Below are 20549 nucleotides of genomic sequence, written 5' to 3'. Positions count from 1 at the left end.
CTTTCTGATTAATTTGAATTTTTGCTCTTTATTTGCTATTATTCTTTGCTTCTGCAATCTGTTTTCCTACCATGTTTCTTTTGTCTCTTTTTCCCCCTTCTTCTTGAGGTTAATTCTCCTTTACCCAATTCTCTTATTCTTGCTGTTTGAGTTTGGATGGCAGTTGGAATGGGTTTTCATAGGTATCGAGCAAAGAAATGTTTCAACTGCAAGGAGGTATTTATGAGGTTCAGGCTTTGTCTTTTTTTCTTAAATGTCCATGTGGCAAAAGATCACTTTTGAAACATCTTGTCTTTGAAATCTGCTGTGGATTTCAGTCAGCCTGTGCAGAACCAGTACGTGATGTGAATTTTTGCAGGGCCCCTGGGTTTGAAGTGCCCAGCAATGCCAAACGTAGTTCCACTGCACTGCAGGCTAAGAGCTTCCAGTGCCAAGCCAACCCTGCTCTGCTCCTTGATGGTGCAGAGTCCTGAGAACTCAAGTGAAGAACAGTTTCCAGATTTTCTCTGCTGWGCAGAGAAATGTCAGCCATAACCAAAGCTGTCAACATCTCACATTTGTAATCCTAGTTTTTGAAAAAAGTATTTGGTTTGGACTTTGTGGCATTTTCCCAAAAAATAAAAGTTTTAGGGTTTAGTTAGTTTCATGCTTAACTCACCTTGGAGTTCTGAAGGAAAACACAGTTATATTTCATAAAGACATATTCTACCTGCCTGTGGATGTTTCCATGTTTTATAATATGGTACTTCTGTATCCTGTTTCTGCCGTTTATGGAGTTATAGTACCGTGGAACACAGACTCTGTAGTGTTTTCACTATTGCWGTGTCAAAATAAAGCTAGAAGCGGAGCTGTTTTTTTCAGAAATTCAGAGACATAAATTATTGCCTTTGCTAAAAAGGCAAAATATAACTGTCAAGAATATAACARTAAGTATAAAATTGAAGCAGTGAAAAAAATACTAATAATTACAGAAAGTTCTGAAAAAAAATGCTTATTCCTCTTACAGGAAAAGAAATGTCATCCTACTATTCCATGCATTGCTCTATTTTTTCATTATCCTAGAAAGAGCCTACACTGAAGTAATTTTAGTACGTGTCTCTGAATGGATCATTAATTTGGATGGAGAATTCTTCACCTGAATTAAATCAGCTGAAGAATTAATTTYCCCTCTATCTAAGTTAGGTTTTCTGGTATATATGTGATATTTTTCAATGAAGTACAGGTTTTCCTCTCTGCTTCCCAGAGAGTTGAAAGATTGCAAATATCTTTTTGTTTATTTGGTTGAGGATCTAACCACCATCCTTTCATAATTTTACTGTTTACTAGTATGAAAAGTTCCATTTTTGTTCACTAAATAACATTTCAGACATTTCTGTGCCTCCTTATTCCAGAGATAAWTTTTTTAATGCTGAGATTTTCTTTTTAATTCTTTATTAAAAAAATGCATTTTCCCAAAAGGAGATTTTATTATGTACTTTCTTTATCCATAGAATTGATTACTGTAAAACTTGCAAACTGTGTTATTACAAGAAACTAAACCAATTTTGGTCAGTTTTGCTTACACACTACTGTTTAGCTAGATGTTACTTCATTACAATACTTACATTAATTTCTGATTTAGCTCTAGCATTTTTAATTATTGATTAGGATATATTTGTTCTGTAAGTAGAGGAAGCAAAATTGAATTTTTGAATTTTAACTTTCCATAACTTTCTTTCCAAATTTCCCAAATCCTTACTTTCACTTTTCTCAGATTCTTTAGTTATGCAAAAAGAATTGTACTGAGTGTCTCTACAATGCCCCTATTTACAGTGGGATGGCTGACACATACTGGTATATTCAAAGGGAATTTTAAAAATCAYGCAATTTTTGCTGCAGCTTCTGCTGAAGGAGGCTACTGTGTAAATGATTGGTTATCTATTTATTTATGTATATTTAAACCTTATTAGTTGGTCTGCTAATCTGCCCTAAAAACCTGCCCTGTTAAATTTTGAAAATTTTTTTGGCCTAGACAGAGTGTTCTCTTAAGGAGAAAAAAAACCTCTGGTGAATACTTTTGAAAGTTCCATTCAACATATGTTCAAAAGCATTATTTAGAAAGTGTTTGTGGACTTATTTTCTTACCTTTCTTCAGTCTTATTACATTGCTGTCCTGCGGAGCACTRCCCTGGAGAAAAGTGATTGTTGCTAGTAACATTCCCAGTCTTTTCAGTACAATGTGAGCTGAAATATAAAACAGCTTACAGAAGTCAGTATCCAATACCTGAAGAGAAATTATTTATCCAACAGAGGATTTTGAAGTAGGGCTCATGAGATTGTTTTACAGACAAGTGAGCCATTTTGATAATTTTTCCAGTTTGGGTTAAAGAAAAAGCATGGTATCTGGCAATAATATTTAAATTACATAATAAGATTAATAACCTGAAAAACTTGATTAGCTTATATAGGTATTTCCACCTATACAAAAAAAAAAAATCTGAAAAAAATAGTTTTGCAAGGAGGTATCTCATTTTAAACAGAATCTCATTCGATATAATTTTCTTTTAGCCAGATATTTGCTCCTATTTAAAAAAAAAAAAAATCTCTCATTAGCAATGTGGGTCTAAATTATACCTTTAAATCTTATTGGCCAGAAAAGGAGATTTTACAGCAATTGTGCATAATTTTCAAACTCCTGTAAATTGATTTTTCAGTCTGGCAGTAATGGATTTTGGCCTGATATTTGCATTATCCACAAAGCATGTATTACTGTGGCCCATTTATTTAAATGAAGGTTGTGTTTAAAAGATATTGTTCTGCTGGAGACTAAATGGAATGCATTTTATTAATCTGACACACTTCTTTATTCTCTATTGGCTATATTTACGCATTCAGCAGAGGTTACTGGTTCATAAAGAATAAGAACCCTCGAAACACCAAGTACCTGCTGGGATCACCTCTCTTTCTGACAAAGGACTGGTAAAACATAAGTCAGGATGKAAAATTGGTAGAGCTACAGAAAAAGATTTTGATAATTATTTTCATCAATCATTTGATCAAATTATGAAGAAAATATCACGTCTTCCCATATTAAATTTTCTTTGACCCTAATAATTCTAGGAAATTTAAAACAAACAAACAAACAAGCCCAAACCAAAATAACCAGCAAATCTCTATATTAATAGGGTTTTGATGAGATTATGCCAAGCACCACAAAATCAAGACATGCCCAAATGGAATTCACTCTTGAACTACGGAACATTACCTTGCATGCTCACTAAAACATACATTTTAAAGGAATCAAATTCTTTATTTCCTCCATGAAGTTGGAGTTCTGTGATTCATAGAACAAGACTAACAGGCTGGTGCTCAGTAGGATTTTTGTCCTTCTTCAGTGTATACTTTCCTTTGCTGTTTATTGTCTTCTGTTCAGCTCAGGAGAACTGTTCACTTCTTTATACCACTCAAATATTTAAGTACTTCACAGACACTATTTTATGTCTCTTACAAACTCATCTATGAAGAGTGCCATTATCATCATTTAGCACATCAATAGCTGCAATACAAAAAATTTAAGGTGAAAACAACTGTTAATATACATTATAATTTTGTGAGTCCACCAAAGAAAGGATCCTTAAATCTACCACCACTTGGGTCTGCTATGCACAGTGCAAAATAATKATTCTTCTCAGATATATTTTTTTGAATAAATAGTATGAGAGTATGTAATTGGATATTCCTATAACTATAAGCAAAAGAATAACTTAAATTTTATCTCTTTCAATGTTTTGGTGACTATAGTTTGCAATAGTAGTCTTTATTCTTTGTGTTTATGTTCCACCATTGGTATTTGTCATAGGATTTTATATGTATTTATTCAGATGCCTACTGTGTAGATACTAGAACAGATTTTTTATTTCTTTCCTTCTTTCTCTAAGGCATTTCCTGGAAATACAAACTCTGACAGCGTGGTCCGGCATGATTTACAGCACCCAGTTATTGCTCGCTATGTAAGGATAGTTCCTTTGGACTGGAATGGAGAGGGACAAATYGGGTTAAGAATTGAAGTCTACGGCTGCTCCTACTGTAAGTTTTTCCATGATGTTCTTCTTTTTTCCCCACTAACTAAAAACTCATTTTGAATTTCAGATTAAAACCAAATTTTAAAGAGTTTAACCTTTGCTTCAGGATTGCTAGTTGAGYTTCCAAAGGCTTAATGAATTATTTGTTGGAAGTTTAATCCTGAGGTGATAGTTCATTCTTCTCTGAAAGATGCAACATTGGAATTTATGATAGTGTTTTGTGGTTGTTCCTTTTCATCTTCATGGTTTCTGTTGTAGAAAGCTGTGGTTATCATATAAGCTTGATTGGAATATTTGAGAAAAAAAGATCATGTTCAAACAAATGTCATGCTGGGTCTTGAGGGATAAAACAGAAACAGGATAAAATTTATTGCCCGGTACTAGAGATAAAATTAAAACAATAAACAAGAATTCTAACAGAATGACTCAAATTGCCTAAATACGGGACATATTTTTTGAGATATTTCCTTGAGTATTTGAATGTGGCTTCAGAATTTCTTTTGAAATTCAAGTGAACAATGTACAAATGCTTCTGTAGGTAAGGGCAGAGCTGATAATGCTTCMAAAAAAGCAAGGTTAGTTTCTAATGCCCTTCCTTCAATTCAGTCCAGCCAGTGCTTTAAGTCTGCAAATCTGCAAAACTAAGTTTATGGTATCCTATATCTGCATGTTTTTAGGCAGTGTCATGGATTTGCTGGTATTTTAACTGGAAGATATTATTTGAAATTTGTCTTTTAATAACTAGGCTTTAGAATAAAGTGAGGAAKTCTCATGATTGACTTGATTGGGTCATATAAGACATATTGGAGCCCTTTGCCATTCTACCTAGAAATAAATAAAAAGAAAAACTGTGATTTCAGCTGTTGGTTTGATTAGATAGTCAAAAGACTACATTTTTCAACACCAATAGAACCATGAAAAACAGAGTTTTGGTATTATTTTTTCCTACTTCCATACATTGAATCACAGAGAATTTCCCAACAGCTGCAGGGACTTAGTAGAGAAATCAAATCAAACTTGCTGTGGTGTCGGTGCTGCTGTGCTAGGGCACATGTGGATATTTGATATATTTGCAAAAAGACAARCGCAGAACCTGTTGCAATAAAACAAAGGGTATGAGAAGTAAGAAAGGTAACGAGAAGTTAATTTAGATTAGATATCATAAAGATAGTTTTTACAAAGAGAATGGTAAAACACTGGAACAATTCACCCAGAGGTGGTGGRTGCTCCATCCCTGTAAACATTCAAGGTCAGGTTGGATGGGGCTGTGAGCAACCCAGTCCAGTTGAAGATGTCTCTGAACATTTCAGAGGAATTGGACTAGATRGCCTCTAAAGTCCATTCTAATCCAAACTGTTCCAGATGCTGTGATATCTGTTACTTGAGGAACTGGGGGCTACTCTAAACTTAATTCTAACTCAAAGAGAAACTGAGCTTCTGAAATTTTAGGGACAACTCTGGTTATTCAGCACATGGCTTTTAATAAACAAGTGTTTACCATCATACTCCTAAAATGTTTCACACGTTGTTTTAAGTACACCAGACATTACAGCATGGCTGATTTTCCAGCATAATACTTGCTTTTAAGTATATCTCCATGCTTGTACATCGAATGCAAATTCAGGAGGTTGATGCAAGAAACCAACATCATACTGTCAAATATAACTCTCTCCATAGCTGAAGAAAATAGCAGAATCAAACRATAAACCCCACCATATTTGCTGCAATATTTACACATAAAAATGRTACATTCTGATGAAATGAACACTCAAGACACTGTAGGTACACAACAGGATACTTTTAGAGGCTTAAAGTAAATGTGAGAAAAAGTGAAACACAGCTTGCTGACAAAATTATTTTAGTTGTTTGATAAAAAGTTGTTTGCTCGCTGAACTTTTGAAKAAGAATAAAAAACATCTGCCAAGAACACAATGTATGGAACCATAAAAATACTGATAAAATATGTCTTCACAGAAGAACCAAGATAATATAATTTTATTATTTAACTGAGAGAGTATCGTCAGTCTGTTTGTATTAGAAGTGATTTAAATAACAAATGTGGGTTTTTTTTTAAAATATAATATTAAAAATACTGTATTCTGGTTTTATGTGTGTAAGGAGTCTTCTTTCAACAGGTCTCTTACAATGGAGTGTGGTTTTTACATGCAGGAATTGGRCTGCTGCCAAAATGGTATCAGCAGAGAGCAGCAGACCTGTTGAGAAGAAAAATTTAAAAAACACTATGTCAAAAGAGAGGAGGGCAGCCCTTTGGTATGAATACTGTAACCAGGGAGTACTGTTTACAAATTCACAGCTTGTCTTCAAATGAATTATTTGGAGCCAGATGTAAATGCTGCACCTTTCTATGTAGATGTGTCCTTTGGCAGAGGCCAAGTTTTTAACCTTATGATTAGAAGTGCATATATTTGCATATAAATATAAGCACTGCCATTAACCAGTGTGATTTGCAGATTAATCCTGCTGTCATTTAWGTAACTACCCATTTAGATTATCACCATTTTTAAAAGGCTGATTACAAGAAAGGCTCCTAGTTAAATCTTCCCCAATTTTTGGAATTACTACCTAAATGAAAAGGCTGCCCAAYGTATCACAATTTTTTCTTTTAGTTAATAGACTAATATTTTTTTTTTTTTTTAATTTAGGTATTTTCAGATAGAAAAATCCAATATTTTCTCACATTGCATGCAAGGTTTAAATGGGAAGCTCTGCATAGTGACTATAAAAACTCTTTCTTTACATGTTGCTTCAACCCAGTCATTAGCCTCAGACCTCTAAAAATAATGCATCCTCATATTGAATTGCTTATTCAAAGATCAGGTCACTAATTGCCATATTTCTGGTTCCTGTTTTGCCTGGATATTTATGTAAGAGACATATTTAAATTTTTGTACAARGGGTGCAATCCATGTCCTTCCTTGCCCAACAAATCAAGTTTAAAAAGAGATGTGTTTTTGAGGGAGCAAATAGAGCTCAATTCTATTCCCTGGAGAAGTTMATGACATTACCAAATACTCTTCTTTTAGTTTTGTTTTGCTCAAAGTTTAAAATCTGTTCTGTTRTTGAAATTTCATCTCTGTATTTTGTGTAGATAAGATCTGTGGGGTTGTCTTCTGACAGAAGAGTCCATAGAAGTCATCAAACAAGAATTAAGGCCTTACTCTACAAGATTCAGAATGAAAACTATTTTTTTTCTTTTTCTATAGTAGAAATCTGACTATATCTTYTTTTTTTTAATTACTAAAATTGGTAAAAGAACTTGCCTAATGGCTGTATTAATGGAAAAACTGCATGAGCAAAATAAGCTTGAAAGTTCACAACAAATAGAATATAATATAACATAAACAACACTTAGTCAATGGGACTTTTAGATTTATTTAAAAATTATGTATTTCATTAACCATAAAGGGGAAAAGGATCTTTASACTTGACATGACATCATATATCAAAAAGCAAGTCACAAAGAAAACAAGATAAACGAAGTCAAAATATCCATTGAACTTAGCCAAATGAAAACTGAATTATCTGAAATGAAAAAATGGCTGAATTTCATTTGTGCTCTTTTGGTGATATAGACCAATGGCCCATGACATGGATCTTCCACCATGTTCACTTTTATGGATTTTTGAGATTTGCGGCAAAGACATGCATCTGGAGTCCATGAAAACCACAATATAGGACATTTTACTGCTGACTTGTGAAGATCATGATAAGCTCCTGCTGAATCATTGCCATGGGAGTTCTTCCCTTAATCTATATCCAGTGGCAGATGGATGCCTAAAAAAAGGCAACAGAAATATTATTGCATAGACTTTGGCCATTCTTTTGAAGACAACTGTAGGAGACTTTCTGGGTCATGAAATCCTGACTGGAAAACACTCATGTTACTTTTATTCACAGAGGAGTTTTTGTATAACTGTGCTGATTTTCTTAACAGTACATCTGTATCTTTTTGATGCAATTGCACATCTGATGGTAAGAATTTCCAAATTCCAGATTCACTTCTGAATGGTAGGGTACACTTGAAAAAAACAAACAWCATTTAGAGATGACAGAAAGCGATGCAAGCACTCAATATACTCAGGGCAAATAGGTAACAGGAACAATTTTAAAGCTCCATGAATGGCTGCAAGCTGAGCTGTTTACAGTCACTGACCAGCAATATTTGCTAATACTTAGGAAGCAGTGGGACTGAACAAATGTCACATGACCTTTATTTGCAAACCTGTTCTTTTTCAGATATTAACTCTACTACATGTACTGAGCTATGTCAAATGTTACTGTTTCAGCTTTCTAATYTTTTKTKTKTKTKTKTKTKTKTTTTTGAGGAGGGAAAAGAAGGAAAAATAGTAACCACAGTCCTGTGGTTATTCATGAAATGATGAATATTTTTATGGTGAGCATTTACTCTACAAATAGTAAAGTGAACAAAACTTTGGTCACAGAATCATATTACAAGAACTAAAACAAGATTTGGAAATTCTCTTAAGGGGTGAGCTAAATGAATATTTGCAAGAACTGATTAGGAAATATTGAAGTGGTAAAAGCTGTGGGCTGAAGGGATCTTTTGGTTGTTGTTAATTTTATTTGCYTGCAGTGACTTTGAATTAAAACACTATTTCCTTTGACAGTTAATTCTGCATTCAGCTATACTTAGCTGCTAGGGAATTTATTCATTAGATAGAAATTGGTTAAGCTTGGTTTCATGCTACTGGCACTAACTATCCATGTCTCACTTGCTGTCTCACACATTGCTATACGCACTCAAAAGGGAAAATTCCACACTGACAAAAATAATCTGTTCCCTCCAAATGTCAAAATTACTGTTTAAAGGMAGATGAGAAGGCTGCTTTATTTCCCTTTTGTTGAATCGTATCAAGTTTCACTTGGCCARATTCAACATTATACACTGAACATTTTGCTTCAACAGCACATAACATAAAAAGTATGTTCCAAATTCCTGTGAAGTGTTATGATTCCTATTGAAATATCCTGAGGTAAATAAAATCCAGCTCCATATGTTAATAAATATATGCATACATATTTCTGCTCTTACACATTTTTCTACCTGTGTGAATACATGCCTAAATGCTGAAGATACTTATGGAGTATAAGTATATATATATATATCTGCATAAAATTTCCAACCTCTTATGACATTTTATTACTTGCAATAAATGTGCCACTAATTTTTTTGGTCAGACTTTTCTGTCCACCTAAGTAGTGAAACTGCATAAAAAATATTAACTGGCAAAAAGGAAGAGTCATTTTGAAGTGTTTATTTTGTGAAATCATGTGTTATCATATCTCTGGTTACTTTACTAACTTGCTGTAAGTGACAGTTCTTCAAATGTACAGGGAATGTAATGTGGRGGAAAAATAGAACTAAAAGAATCATTTAGAGATTACAGAACCATTACAGATGCAAAGCAAACGATTTCCTTGTGTCAGTGGTTTGGACAGTTAAGAATCCTTCTAAGTATCCAGAATTTTTCTCCTTTTCTCTTCAATTTCAACRTTTCTGTCCTGGGAACTTCTATACRTCTTTAGGCCTGTGTGTTTGATCTTTAACCATTGTCTTCACAGCTCATCAGTGGCAARCATAACTTGATATTCTGACATTAAAGGCTCATGGATGAATACTCATATCTAAACTGTGGAGAGTGAGGGAAATGAAGTGTGGACTATTTTTTTTGCAAACTTTTAAAGATCTATTGACATACATGCTCTATTTGTAAGTTTGCTTCCTTGTTTGCAGAATTTTTCTCCTTTTTTGTTAGGCAAGAGATTTATTTTTTCCTTAAGGTCATGAAAATGGACACCTTCTATTTTCCAGGTTTTCTCAGGTCATGGTAGTTATYTGACAGTAGAGTTTTGTAGTTTAAGACCAAAAATACTATCTGTCTTTATGAGTATTCTCAGTACAGATTGTTCTCCTCTATGCCCTCTCCAGGAAAGGACAGTTGTGATTGTTCCTATATACGTGTTTATGTATTTTTGCATGAAAAGTAAGTGAAAACCTGCTTCTGTCAGTCCATTTATTATCTTCATCTGTTATCRTTGACATACATAGGTGTCTTTTGGTAGTAGGTACCACTTAAATTTCAAAATAATAAAAAAACCCCACAGTTGCATTGTGTTGTTCGGGGGTTTTTTAGTGCATTAAGAAATATACTTCTAAAATCAGAGGATTCAGGCTGAAAGAAAAAAAAAAATTTCCAGATACCTTGTTTCATTTTAACACKTTTTTGTAAATCAGATTTTTCAGAAAGATTGAACTTTAAAGGAATAAAAGGAATTTGTAGTAAAAGTTTGTTTTATTCTTCATCTTTTTGTTAATCTGATGTAATGTTTTTTCCTCCCTCAACTTTTTCTATTTGGTAACAAGATGAMAAATCTATTATTTTCCATTCCTTATTGTAATGAGGTTGCTGTCAGATATTCTCAAGCACCACAGCTTTGAGAAATGCAACAACCGTGTGCATTTTTTACGCTTTCATTTGTTAGTTGGCAGTGAAAGTATCGTCAGTATGCTGCTTTCAGCTGGGGTGGAGTTCATTGTTTTCACAGAGCCGGTGTGRGGCTGTGTTTTGGATTTGTGCTGAACACAGGGTTGATAATACTGAGATGTTTTTGAGATTGCTGAGCAGGGYTCACACAGAGMCAARGYCTTTTCTGCTTTTCCTATGGCCCCTGGAAACTCGGGGTGAAGGGGAGGTTGGGAAGAGACACAGCCAGGACAGGTGACCCAAACTGACCAAAGGGACATTCCAGCCATGACATCATGCTCAGTATATAAAGTGGGGGGAAGAAGGAGGAAGAGGATGATGTTTGGAAGGATGGCATTTCCCTTCCCAAGTCACTGTTAGGTGTGATGGGGCCCTGCTCTCCTGGTGATGGCTGAACACTTGCCTGCCCAGGGGGAGCAGTGAATCAATTCCTTGTTTTGCTTTGCTTTTGCATGCACAACTTTTTCTTTCCTTATTAAACTGTGTTCATTTCAACCCATGAATTTTCTGRCTTTTGTTCTGCCACTATTCTCCCCAATCCTGCWGCTGGGGGAGTGAGTGAGTGGCTGTGTGGGGCTTGGTTGCTGGCTGGGGTTAAACCATGACAATCAGTCAGAAAAAAAAAAAAAACAAGTATATTTACTATGAATACATGATCCACCATCTTTTTCAGTTATATTCTTACACAGTTTTCAATTACACTTGAATACTTATTTTAATCATTTGTTATTTCCTTTAGACGGCTGTAAGCACCTGGCATATTTGAAAGGTTAGCTTAAATTTTATTTTCTTTTTTTCCTGTGGAATGAGTTAAAACTTTCCCATATATAAACAGAATTTATGGCCAAATTTCATACAATCTTTTAAGTTTTTGCTGAAGGTTTTTCAGTGCCAGATCTGAATCTTGTGGAAAAAATGCAAACTAATGTTTTCTAATAGGTTTTCTATCAACTGCCCACACACACCACAGAAGAGATCTCCCATACAGTGGTCTGTAATTAATTAATAGAAGGATGGAGATTTAAAACATGTTATCTGATAAACATTTAAAAACATAAAAACCCGGAGAGTTAGAGTGTGCTTTTACACAAAGAATGGTAGCGCTTAGGTAWCTACAGGCAAAAGCTCCATTCTAATCACAATAGTCTTGCCTTTAATATTTTCTTGCCTGAATTAAGGCTCATGATGGCTATGCCCAGCATTATTTTCTTGCATTTTTGTAGATGGCAATTAATCCATTTGTCCATGGTGACCTATTCACCAGAGAAATCAGGTGTGGGTTTTTTTGGTTTGGTTTTTAATTTTTTCCCCTCATGTAATAAAAAAAATTCAGTAGATTTCAATCGGTTGGTCTTTCTTCTATGCCATTGATTTGGAGCGTGAAGGCCCTCACTGGCCTTCATTTGATTTCTTTAATGTCTGGAATAAAACATATTAGGGAGGCAGTTACTTCCAGATGCAGTTCAATTTATTCCTTTTTCTCAGAAATTTGGGTGAAGATGATGCATTTTGTATTTTTTATTTTAGGCATAGCAAATGGAGTCTCTCTGTAAGTAAATCCTTTTTTTCTCTCTGCCAAAGGTTAGTGTTCTCTGATTAGAAAGTGTKTGTATCAAAGGGTGAACATTGGTGACAGAAAAAAAAAAAAGAAAAAACCAAATTTAACGTTTCATAGAAATGTTTTTATAAGGTTAAAATGGGCCTTGGTACATGCAGTAAATTCCTACACAGATTTATGTTTCTTGGCAAAGTCCTGTTTTAAAGTTGGACTCTCATCTTCATGAGCCTACCTTTGGAGAACTAGGTCAGTGTGATGCCTGCTTTTCCCTGAATCCTCTAAAACAGAGAAAAAGTTCAGGTTTTTCTATCTCTTAAGGGTGGCATGGCATCACCCTTCTCTAGGGGCCAGTAAGGGTCCCTTCACTTTTCACTCACTGCTGCTATTGCCCCTCAAAAGAACAGAATCACACAGCTGGAAAGGACCTACAACAGTCCAATTGTTCACCACATCAGAGTTGACCAAAACTAAAAGTATGGTATTAAAGGCATTGTCCATATGCCTCATAAACTCTGTAGCTCTGTTAATTGCCTTCACCAGACTGCAGGGGRTGGATGTTTTTTAAAGCTAAACTGAAGAACACATTATCTTGCTCCTGGCTACACATGTGCATTGTGTTAATGCTTGTGAGCATTGGCTCTGAAACAGAGTCAGAAAAATAAAATGAAATCCTGCTTCCAGCWGTAACCTTTGTATTGTATGTCTTTCAAAGACCACTGGCATTTCAGAAAAATATTCACTTTGTTATTTGACTCATGGTGAGCACAGGGACTGGAATAGAATGGAATAGAGCAGAAGGGAAAAGAATAGAGGAATACAGAGCACAACTGAACACYTCCGTGTTGTTACACCCAGAGTTCTGCATGAGAACCTGACCCAGCTCTGAGGGCTCCATCCTAGAGAACAGCTCTCTGCAGTGCAAGTCACAGGGCCATCCAGGAGACAGGGAACAGTGTCATCACAGCTCTGGGACAAGACCAAGGCTTTTAGTTTATCTTATTTATTTATCATACTGCTTCTGTTGGTGTACAAACATTTTAGAAGTGTTCCTAAATTCTTAGTCCTCCCTGGGGCAGCATATGGTTCCCAATTGCACTTTCACCCTAAGACACTGGCTTGCCAAACCTTGCCTTAACTTTGATTTTCCTGAGGGTAACCCCATCTTAAGAGGGAACACTCACTGTTGTGTCCAGCCTTTCCTGTAGAATGAGACAAAGCTACCTGTGGTGTCCTGCTGTTGTCTTTCCAGTCCAGTAATTCTCTYTTGGTAAAAGCCCATAAGGAAATAGTCAAACAAACTTCTGGGTCAGTTTCTTGTGCCTGTGAATTATACAAAAATAGAATAACTATTTAGCTTGCCTAAGCAACCTCCTAGATGCAATGTCTTCAGTTATGAGGGCATCAAATGCCTCATAAGCTTTCTGAGATTGGATTCATTGCTGCTTTTCTTTTAGTCTAAGTATTTCTAAGTCACAAGAAGTCATTAATTCACAATAGCAGAAATGTCCCATGCAATGTGTATGGTAAAATGTTTGCTCTATTTAGATGTAGCCCTTTTTATTGGGAGATTTGACACACTATTTTAGGCTCCATTGTGCTGGAGCATTTCTTGTTTTTTTCTGAGTGTACAGCAAAACAATGGAACTTTTTTCTCTTGAATATAGTTCAAGTTGAAGTGCTTTTGTGTATGGTTTCATCTGGGTATTTGGATGGCTTCCTAAATTGCTCATTGAACAGAAAAGACACAGAGATCACTTAKTATCTGTTTGTACTTGGTGCAGGCTGAGGTGAAGGAAAATCCTTTAAAAAAGAATAGTTGTGATTTTTAAGGAATGCATCAGAGATGATTAAAGCTTTTATAGCAACCTCTCTTTTTTTATGGTGCATGTAATAATGGATGAARTAATTAGTAAAATGGATGTAGAAAGGTGAGAAATAATTTTGGCTGTATTTTAAAGATTAAGAATTTATGGGACATTTAGGATTTGTGCATCCTTTAGGAACTCAAGGTGGATCTGGTTAAATACTGCAAGAAAACTTTTCTTTAAATATGTTCATATATTTGCATATATCAATTACATTTGAAACTCTGTTTTAACATTTTACAAATGCTCACTTAAATATTACTAACAAGGCATAAGCTAAAGTAGCAACCATAAACAAAGAGTGAAAATTCACATCCAAATTTAGTTGYAATTCTTATATTTTCATTGTGGCTTGAATTCTGAGATCTATATTCATTGAKAAGAACATAAAATTATGTTATATGGACTGTAATTATATGCATGTATACATATTTCAGGTACTTATTCTTGTTTTCACATAAGCAGCTGTCATTCCTATAATAGCTAGAAGCTTAGAAAACCCAGCTCTTCACAAAAGTGCTTAGCGATTTTAAAATTTAAAAATTTATCTTTAATGAAGAAAGCTGTAGATATTTTGAAGATAATGTAAGTCATTCCAAAAATGAGAAAAAAGAGCATTTTTTATACCTTCTTAATTCTGCATACTCATCAGATTTTATGAGCCAGAATTGTAAAGTTTCGTTTGGGTTATTGTTAAAAAATAATGCCTATCTTAATAATAAATAATAAATACTAAAAAAATAATGAATAGCTGAAGGGATGGGATCCAATCCTACAAATCTAGACATTTTCTGGCATTGTAATATTTCTATCTTTAAATTTCCATATTGATGAGGTAATTGGAGTTTAATTAATATGGATATGTTCTTTATTGTTTGTTTTTTTCTTATACAACGTATGTATTTAATTGTCCTCTTGACTTTAAATAAATTGAAGAACTTGGGAAATGGGCTTTCTAAAGCCACAGTTATAAGAAAAAAATGCCTTGGAGGGTTGGTAATTTTCTTACCTAAAAAAAAATCCCTGTAAATTGATTAGGAAGAACTGCAATTTGTATGCCAAACCCATATACAAGTGTTTTTGCAGTGATTTGTTTTGGTAATTAGCTTTTTTTTTTTTTTTTTTTTTACAATGAGTCAGACCCAGGATATTTTGTTCAGTGGTAATGAATCAGTAATCAGAAGCAAACTTTCAATAAATATGTACAGCTCAGAGAAGGTAGTTGCTCGTTTTCTTGGAGGTGGGAGGACATTTTTGCAGCTGTGGTGGAGGATGTTKGCAATAATGTGATATGAGAAAAGCCTGTTGAGCTGCAGTGTGTGCTAAAAGGGAARGGTAGTGGGGGTTTGCAGTCATAAATTCAGCTGAGTTATTTCCCCTCGCTGGTGAGTCGTGACTTACATTAATTCAGCTATTTTATATCTTACAGTAAATGGTTTTTAAACTGAGGGAACATTTCTAATAAACATCTTCAGTACTTCCCTCTTATTGWCTGCTGTTTTAGGAGAGTCAAAAGGAACCTAGTAAAACCTGTGTTTCAGCTGTTTCTCATTTGAGACTTTCAGTCACTGACCATATTTTTTTTCTGTCCTCCATTTTTATTTCCTTTTTCCAAAAGTCTCTGTTATGACTGCTGAATCATTGCTTTATTTGTGTGTAGTTTCCTGATTCCATTCCTTCCTTGTCTGATTTTTCATAAGTACAGCATGAAAAAGAAGGGAACACTTGGCATTTTTTTCTGAATTTTGAATGACAACAGAAATGCACAGTCCTTTTCATGCATTTCAATAATGAATTTGTGTCTGGCTTGTGAGTAAAAGTTAATTGCCTGGAGGTTCTCACCTGTGGAAAAACGTTAGAGTGATTTCAGTTGAACTATTTGCRTAATCAACTGTTTTTACTGCAGTATCTTTTAATTCTTTCTATAATATTGATATGAGATAGTGGATAATTTTTTGAAATGTCAGTTTCTGGATATATGATAAATTTCAAACTCACTTGGTAGAGTTTCACCCCAATCAAAACTCAACAAAGGACTTTCATAAATTTAGGAATAAGATTATTGGTAGCAGCTTCAGGGGGAGGTGTTTGTCACCATTAGCTTTAACCTAATTAATCACAAGAATTAATTGTACACAACATTGGTTTTTGAGGCAAGCTGGCAGTACAATTGGCCAGGAACTGAACATGCCTCTGTAGGACTAAGCTAGGTCATAGCAGATATCACCCAATTTGAAAATTCAGAGAAGGTAGTAATAATGTCTTATTCTTTTCTGAAGATTTCTACTAWTTTTTTAAGTAAATTTTGGAGGCAACAAAGGGGAAAGTAATCAGTTGGATGTTTTTCCACTGCACATTTGCAGTAAGACCTGATGGCATCTCACCAGAGGATTTCTGTCAGTGATTATTAAATGCTCACACCATTTTCATGCCATATGTCCAGGTAAGACTTCAAATAGAGCACATCTCTGAGTTATGTGGCAATTCTACTGAAAACCTTCAATTTTGCATTATTCCACCTTAACTCTGACCCTAGCTTTGACAACTGTGTCTTAGGACACAGTGAATGAAACACCCCTTTGCAGCAATGTATTTTCCACAGATGAAGTAGGAGAATTTGAACAATTGATCTTCTGTCATAATGCAGACATTAAATACTCGTTGTGAATAAACCAGTCTCTTCCTTTCATTAAATCCAGCTGTAGAGRGGAATTTTATCAAGCTAGGCAAGCACATACCCTCAGGTTATTTCACCCAAGAGAGAACTCAAACATCCTGCCCATGTACTCTGGGTTTTATTTATATTAGTAAATGGATGAAGTGAGTATAATTCTTTTATTTGGGTACATAAGTTTCTATGTTTCTAATAGAATCCTTAGTTTGATCTGAAGGAAAAGTACTTTGAAAAAGTCAAATCCCATTGAAYCTTGGAAAAGCACCTCTCCAAAATTAAGACAGGCAGAAAGGTGTTTTCCTTTCCTAATAAATCCTGATAATTTGTAAAAATTCACTTCTCAACTATGGGACAAAGGCCAACTAGTAATTCAATCTCTTTTTCTTAACTTGTTTTACTTACTTGCATTGTAAAAGTTGAAAATACTTAGCATGACTGTGTTTAGTTTGTAAAAGAATGAAAGTAGAATATCTCAACAGTTAATAATCTTGTGCAAAATAAGAAATCTTGTTTAGCTGTCACAAATCCTCTTGTCTAGTTRTCTGTTTTACAAACAGCTTTTGATGCAATTTATCTTTGGATTGTCTACATTTTCTACAATACTTTGATGGTTTTAAGGAAAAGAATCTGCAGGTTCTGCTGAAAAATATGCTTCTGCAAAATCTTTATCCGTCTGTACTAAACCCAACAGTGACAAAACAGTTTTAAATTTGTGCAATAATTTCTTTCAAAGAAATTTTCCTTGTTCTTTTTGAGGTGTCATTTCYCTTGATTTTAGGGAAACAATAATAAAGCTGTAGTTAACAGCTTAACAAAAACATAGTATTTAAAATCACAAACAAAATAACTTAGGCCATTTTAAGAAAATTGCAATAATTCATTTTTGTTTTAACTTTAGGAACATTTTCTCCTGTGTTGCAGAGCTCAAGGGTAGAGTTTATACAATTCAACTGTTCAAGAACATACTTTAATTCTCTTTTTGTGTTGGCCTTTTCAAAGCGTATCAGTCTGCTTCAGCTTTTTGCAATTACTTTTTTCTTGACTCAGTTTCCTAAACTCAAGAATTACTTGACTATGCAATCAATATTATGCGATTGTAAACTGAGTTGACTCTCGAGAAATTAATTCTGGAATTTCTGTACAAATGGTATTAGAAGAGACTCATGATGGCTCTGCTCTGCCTGAGGTCTACTGTTGTTTTTAGTGAACTTTTGTATTATATGTGGCCATATGGTCTAAAACCAGTTTAGATCAGAATTATGGAACCAGTGGGGACAAAGCAGCTTCTGGGGGGCATGGTAGAAGTTAAAGCCAGAGACAATGAATGYGTGATTTTAAAATAAAGGTTGTTCTTTGTTTCTTCCTTTTCTCTCTGGCATCCATATTAAATCTTAGGTTTTAAAGAGAATAGTGATGTGAGTCCTTCATGATCTTACCTATCAAGTAGTCCCAATTTCTGATCTATCTCTTCAGATCCATTGATTTTCTGTCTCCAGCTCCTTCTCTTTGTCAGACATGATATTCATTCAGCTTACTGGTTTTCRGCTTAGATTTATTTCACCCTTTTTCCTCTTGAGATTTTTCATACTGTTGTGAACAACTTTATAGTACAAAGTGTCCTGGACTTCTGTTCTCTTCAAAGATTTAAAGTGGAGGCTTTTCCCAAAGTTTCTGATCCTTAACAGTAAATCAGCTTTGTTTAGAAGCTGTTTCATATATTTTGCATCTGTAACAAACAGCTTACTTGAGTAAGCTGTTTAAATTGAGTTTTATAAGARAAAAAAGTCAATATTAAAGTTTCTGAATCTTATGTCTCAAGTTGTGGATTTACATGTTTCATTTGTTCAAAACTTAAAAACTTCATTAGACTTTTTACAGATTAAAAAAATAAGCTGTAAAACTGACAGTTATTTCCATCATGCATTTTTGACTATTAACATTACAAATCTAATTTTTCTTTTTTTGTGTTTGTGATGATGGATAAGAGATAAGATGGAGAAAGAAGCTGACATTTCCTGAGGAAAAAACATTTTGATTTTGAGTTTCATAGTAAAACACATTATKACCATTTACATGAAGGACAGTACACCAGTTGGAAAGGAAAAAATGTTTATTAAATTTTTAACATTTACAACAGTGTGTTTTCTCCTTTTAAAAAGCATTAATTAGCTTTTGTAACTACTTGTTTGTTCAGGGTACACTTAGCAACACACAAACACTCTCAAACCTCTGTAGGTATTTGCAATCCAAAAGAAAGTTTGCCCAAGTATTTCAGAGAGAACATGCTGAGTATGACATTTTAGTCTGCCACTTGAAGACTATGACTTAGTTCTCATGAAAGAAAAATAAAGAGAAAAAGATGTCATGATCCCAGAATAAACACACTATCAGAAATAAAACAAAGGAATCAGTACTTTGTTCAAAGTCATTGYGGGAAGACCCTTGAATTAATCTGGTGTTTTGTTAATAAGACATGATCTAGAATGGCACATAAGAATTGTATTTTACCTGCTTAGCACTCAAAAGCTTAAAATATGTAACAGTAATGTCATAATAAAAACACAGAGCACTAATTAGTGCATATCATATTCAAACCATGTAAACCTTGAGAGCTACAAAAAATATTAACAAGAAAATTTAAAATAATAGATAAAATATTATATATATATATATATATATAAATAATATATAAAATATAAAATAAACAGAAGAAAACATTTCTTCATTCGTTCTTTAGCCTCAAAACTAAATTTACAGTTCACAGCATCCCAGTACATGCTCTTGTTTCTCAAACAACAGGAGGTCAAATGCTTCCCAGAAGTAAATTAGCACTGGTAGTACATGGATGGACATTTCGATTCCTGGTTAGCCTTATTTGTCAGMTTCATGTCTTTCACAGCAACAGCAACATGAAAGCATTTCTATATCCCCATTATTTCATGGAATTTTGAATTGTATACTTATTAGAATTTTGATCCAAAACCCCATAATGTGAAGGAAGAATATTTTTTTAGTCATGATGTCTYGGCCTTCTCTTCCTGCATGAAGGCTAGCATACTGAGATCTAATCTTCTTGTCCTGTTACATGAGGAGAACAATAATGCTGCTATCAAAGTATATATGCCCAATATTAAATTTCTTATTCTGGTTTTGTAGACTTACGAGAAGAGAAAAACTTTTTTCAGAGTTCTCTGTACCTATAAACCTTACTGTAAATATTGCACACAGCTCATTTTAAAGGCTTTGAATAGTTAAYGTGTGCCATTTCATGCAGTTGTATAAAGAGTTGTCAGCATTTAGGAATCAATTTGTGAACTTTGCATTGAAAGAGTTTTCCTAAATGTTTTCAGTTTAACAGTCTATGTAAAAGGAGCAGGATTACTCTGACTCTCTTGATGCTTCACTAAAAATAGTTTCTCCAGAATGTTGCCATAATTGGACAACATTTGCTTTTCAGTGTCAGATGGGTCACAGATTAAAGAATTACCTAGGTTACAGGTAATTACCTAGGTACAGCCTCTATATCCTAACAGGATACCCAGATTACTAGAAAAGCCTTTTCTGTGTGAAGTTTTGCTGTAGTGACCTGTATATTTTACCTACAGGGATAGTTAGTTACTTTTTAAAAGGAACCATCAAATTAGGAACAATAGTAACACTGATGCAGCTTAATGTTCAACAGAATTATTCTAAATCCAGTTGCACATGAGCAGCATAAAATTTTGAAATTAATAAAGCTGCATTACAGGGGGCACTTTGATTTTTTTCTGCATATGTCTGAAGTTGGTACATTCTGTGATTTTTGTAATTCCCTTAAAACTTTGTATTTAACATTGTTTTTCCTCTCTCTCACTTCCCCCCCCC

At 34.3% G+C, this 20549-nt stretch overlaps 1 protein-coding gene across 1 annotated transcript in view; it reads left to right on the top strand.

The window, feature by feature from the left end:
- LOC130580825 (contactin-associated protein-like 2) overlaps window positions 1-20549 on the top strand; it is a 616928-nt gene that overhangs the window by 438215 nt on the left and 158164 nt on the right. Inside the window, exon 4 of the mRNA XM_057378578.1 lies at window positions 3918-4065. Coding sequence (XP_057234561.1) covers window positions 3918-4065 — 148 coding nt within the window. The remainder of the gene's footprint in view (window positions 1-3917; window positions 4066-20549) is intronic.

This window comes from Malurus melanocephalus, unplaced genomic scaffold (genome assembly GCF_030028575.1).
Source record: "Malurus melanocephalus ecotype Western Australia unplaced genomic scaffold, MMel_1.1 scaffold_364, whole genome shotgun sequence".
Lineage (NCBI taxonomy): Eukaryota > Metazoa > Chordata > Aves > Passeriformes > Maluridae > Malurus > Malurus melanocephalus.
Note: the sequence above shows the minus strand (reverse complement) of the source record. Positions and strands in the feature narration are given on the sequence as shown.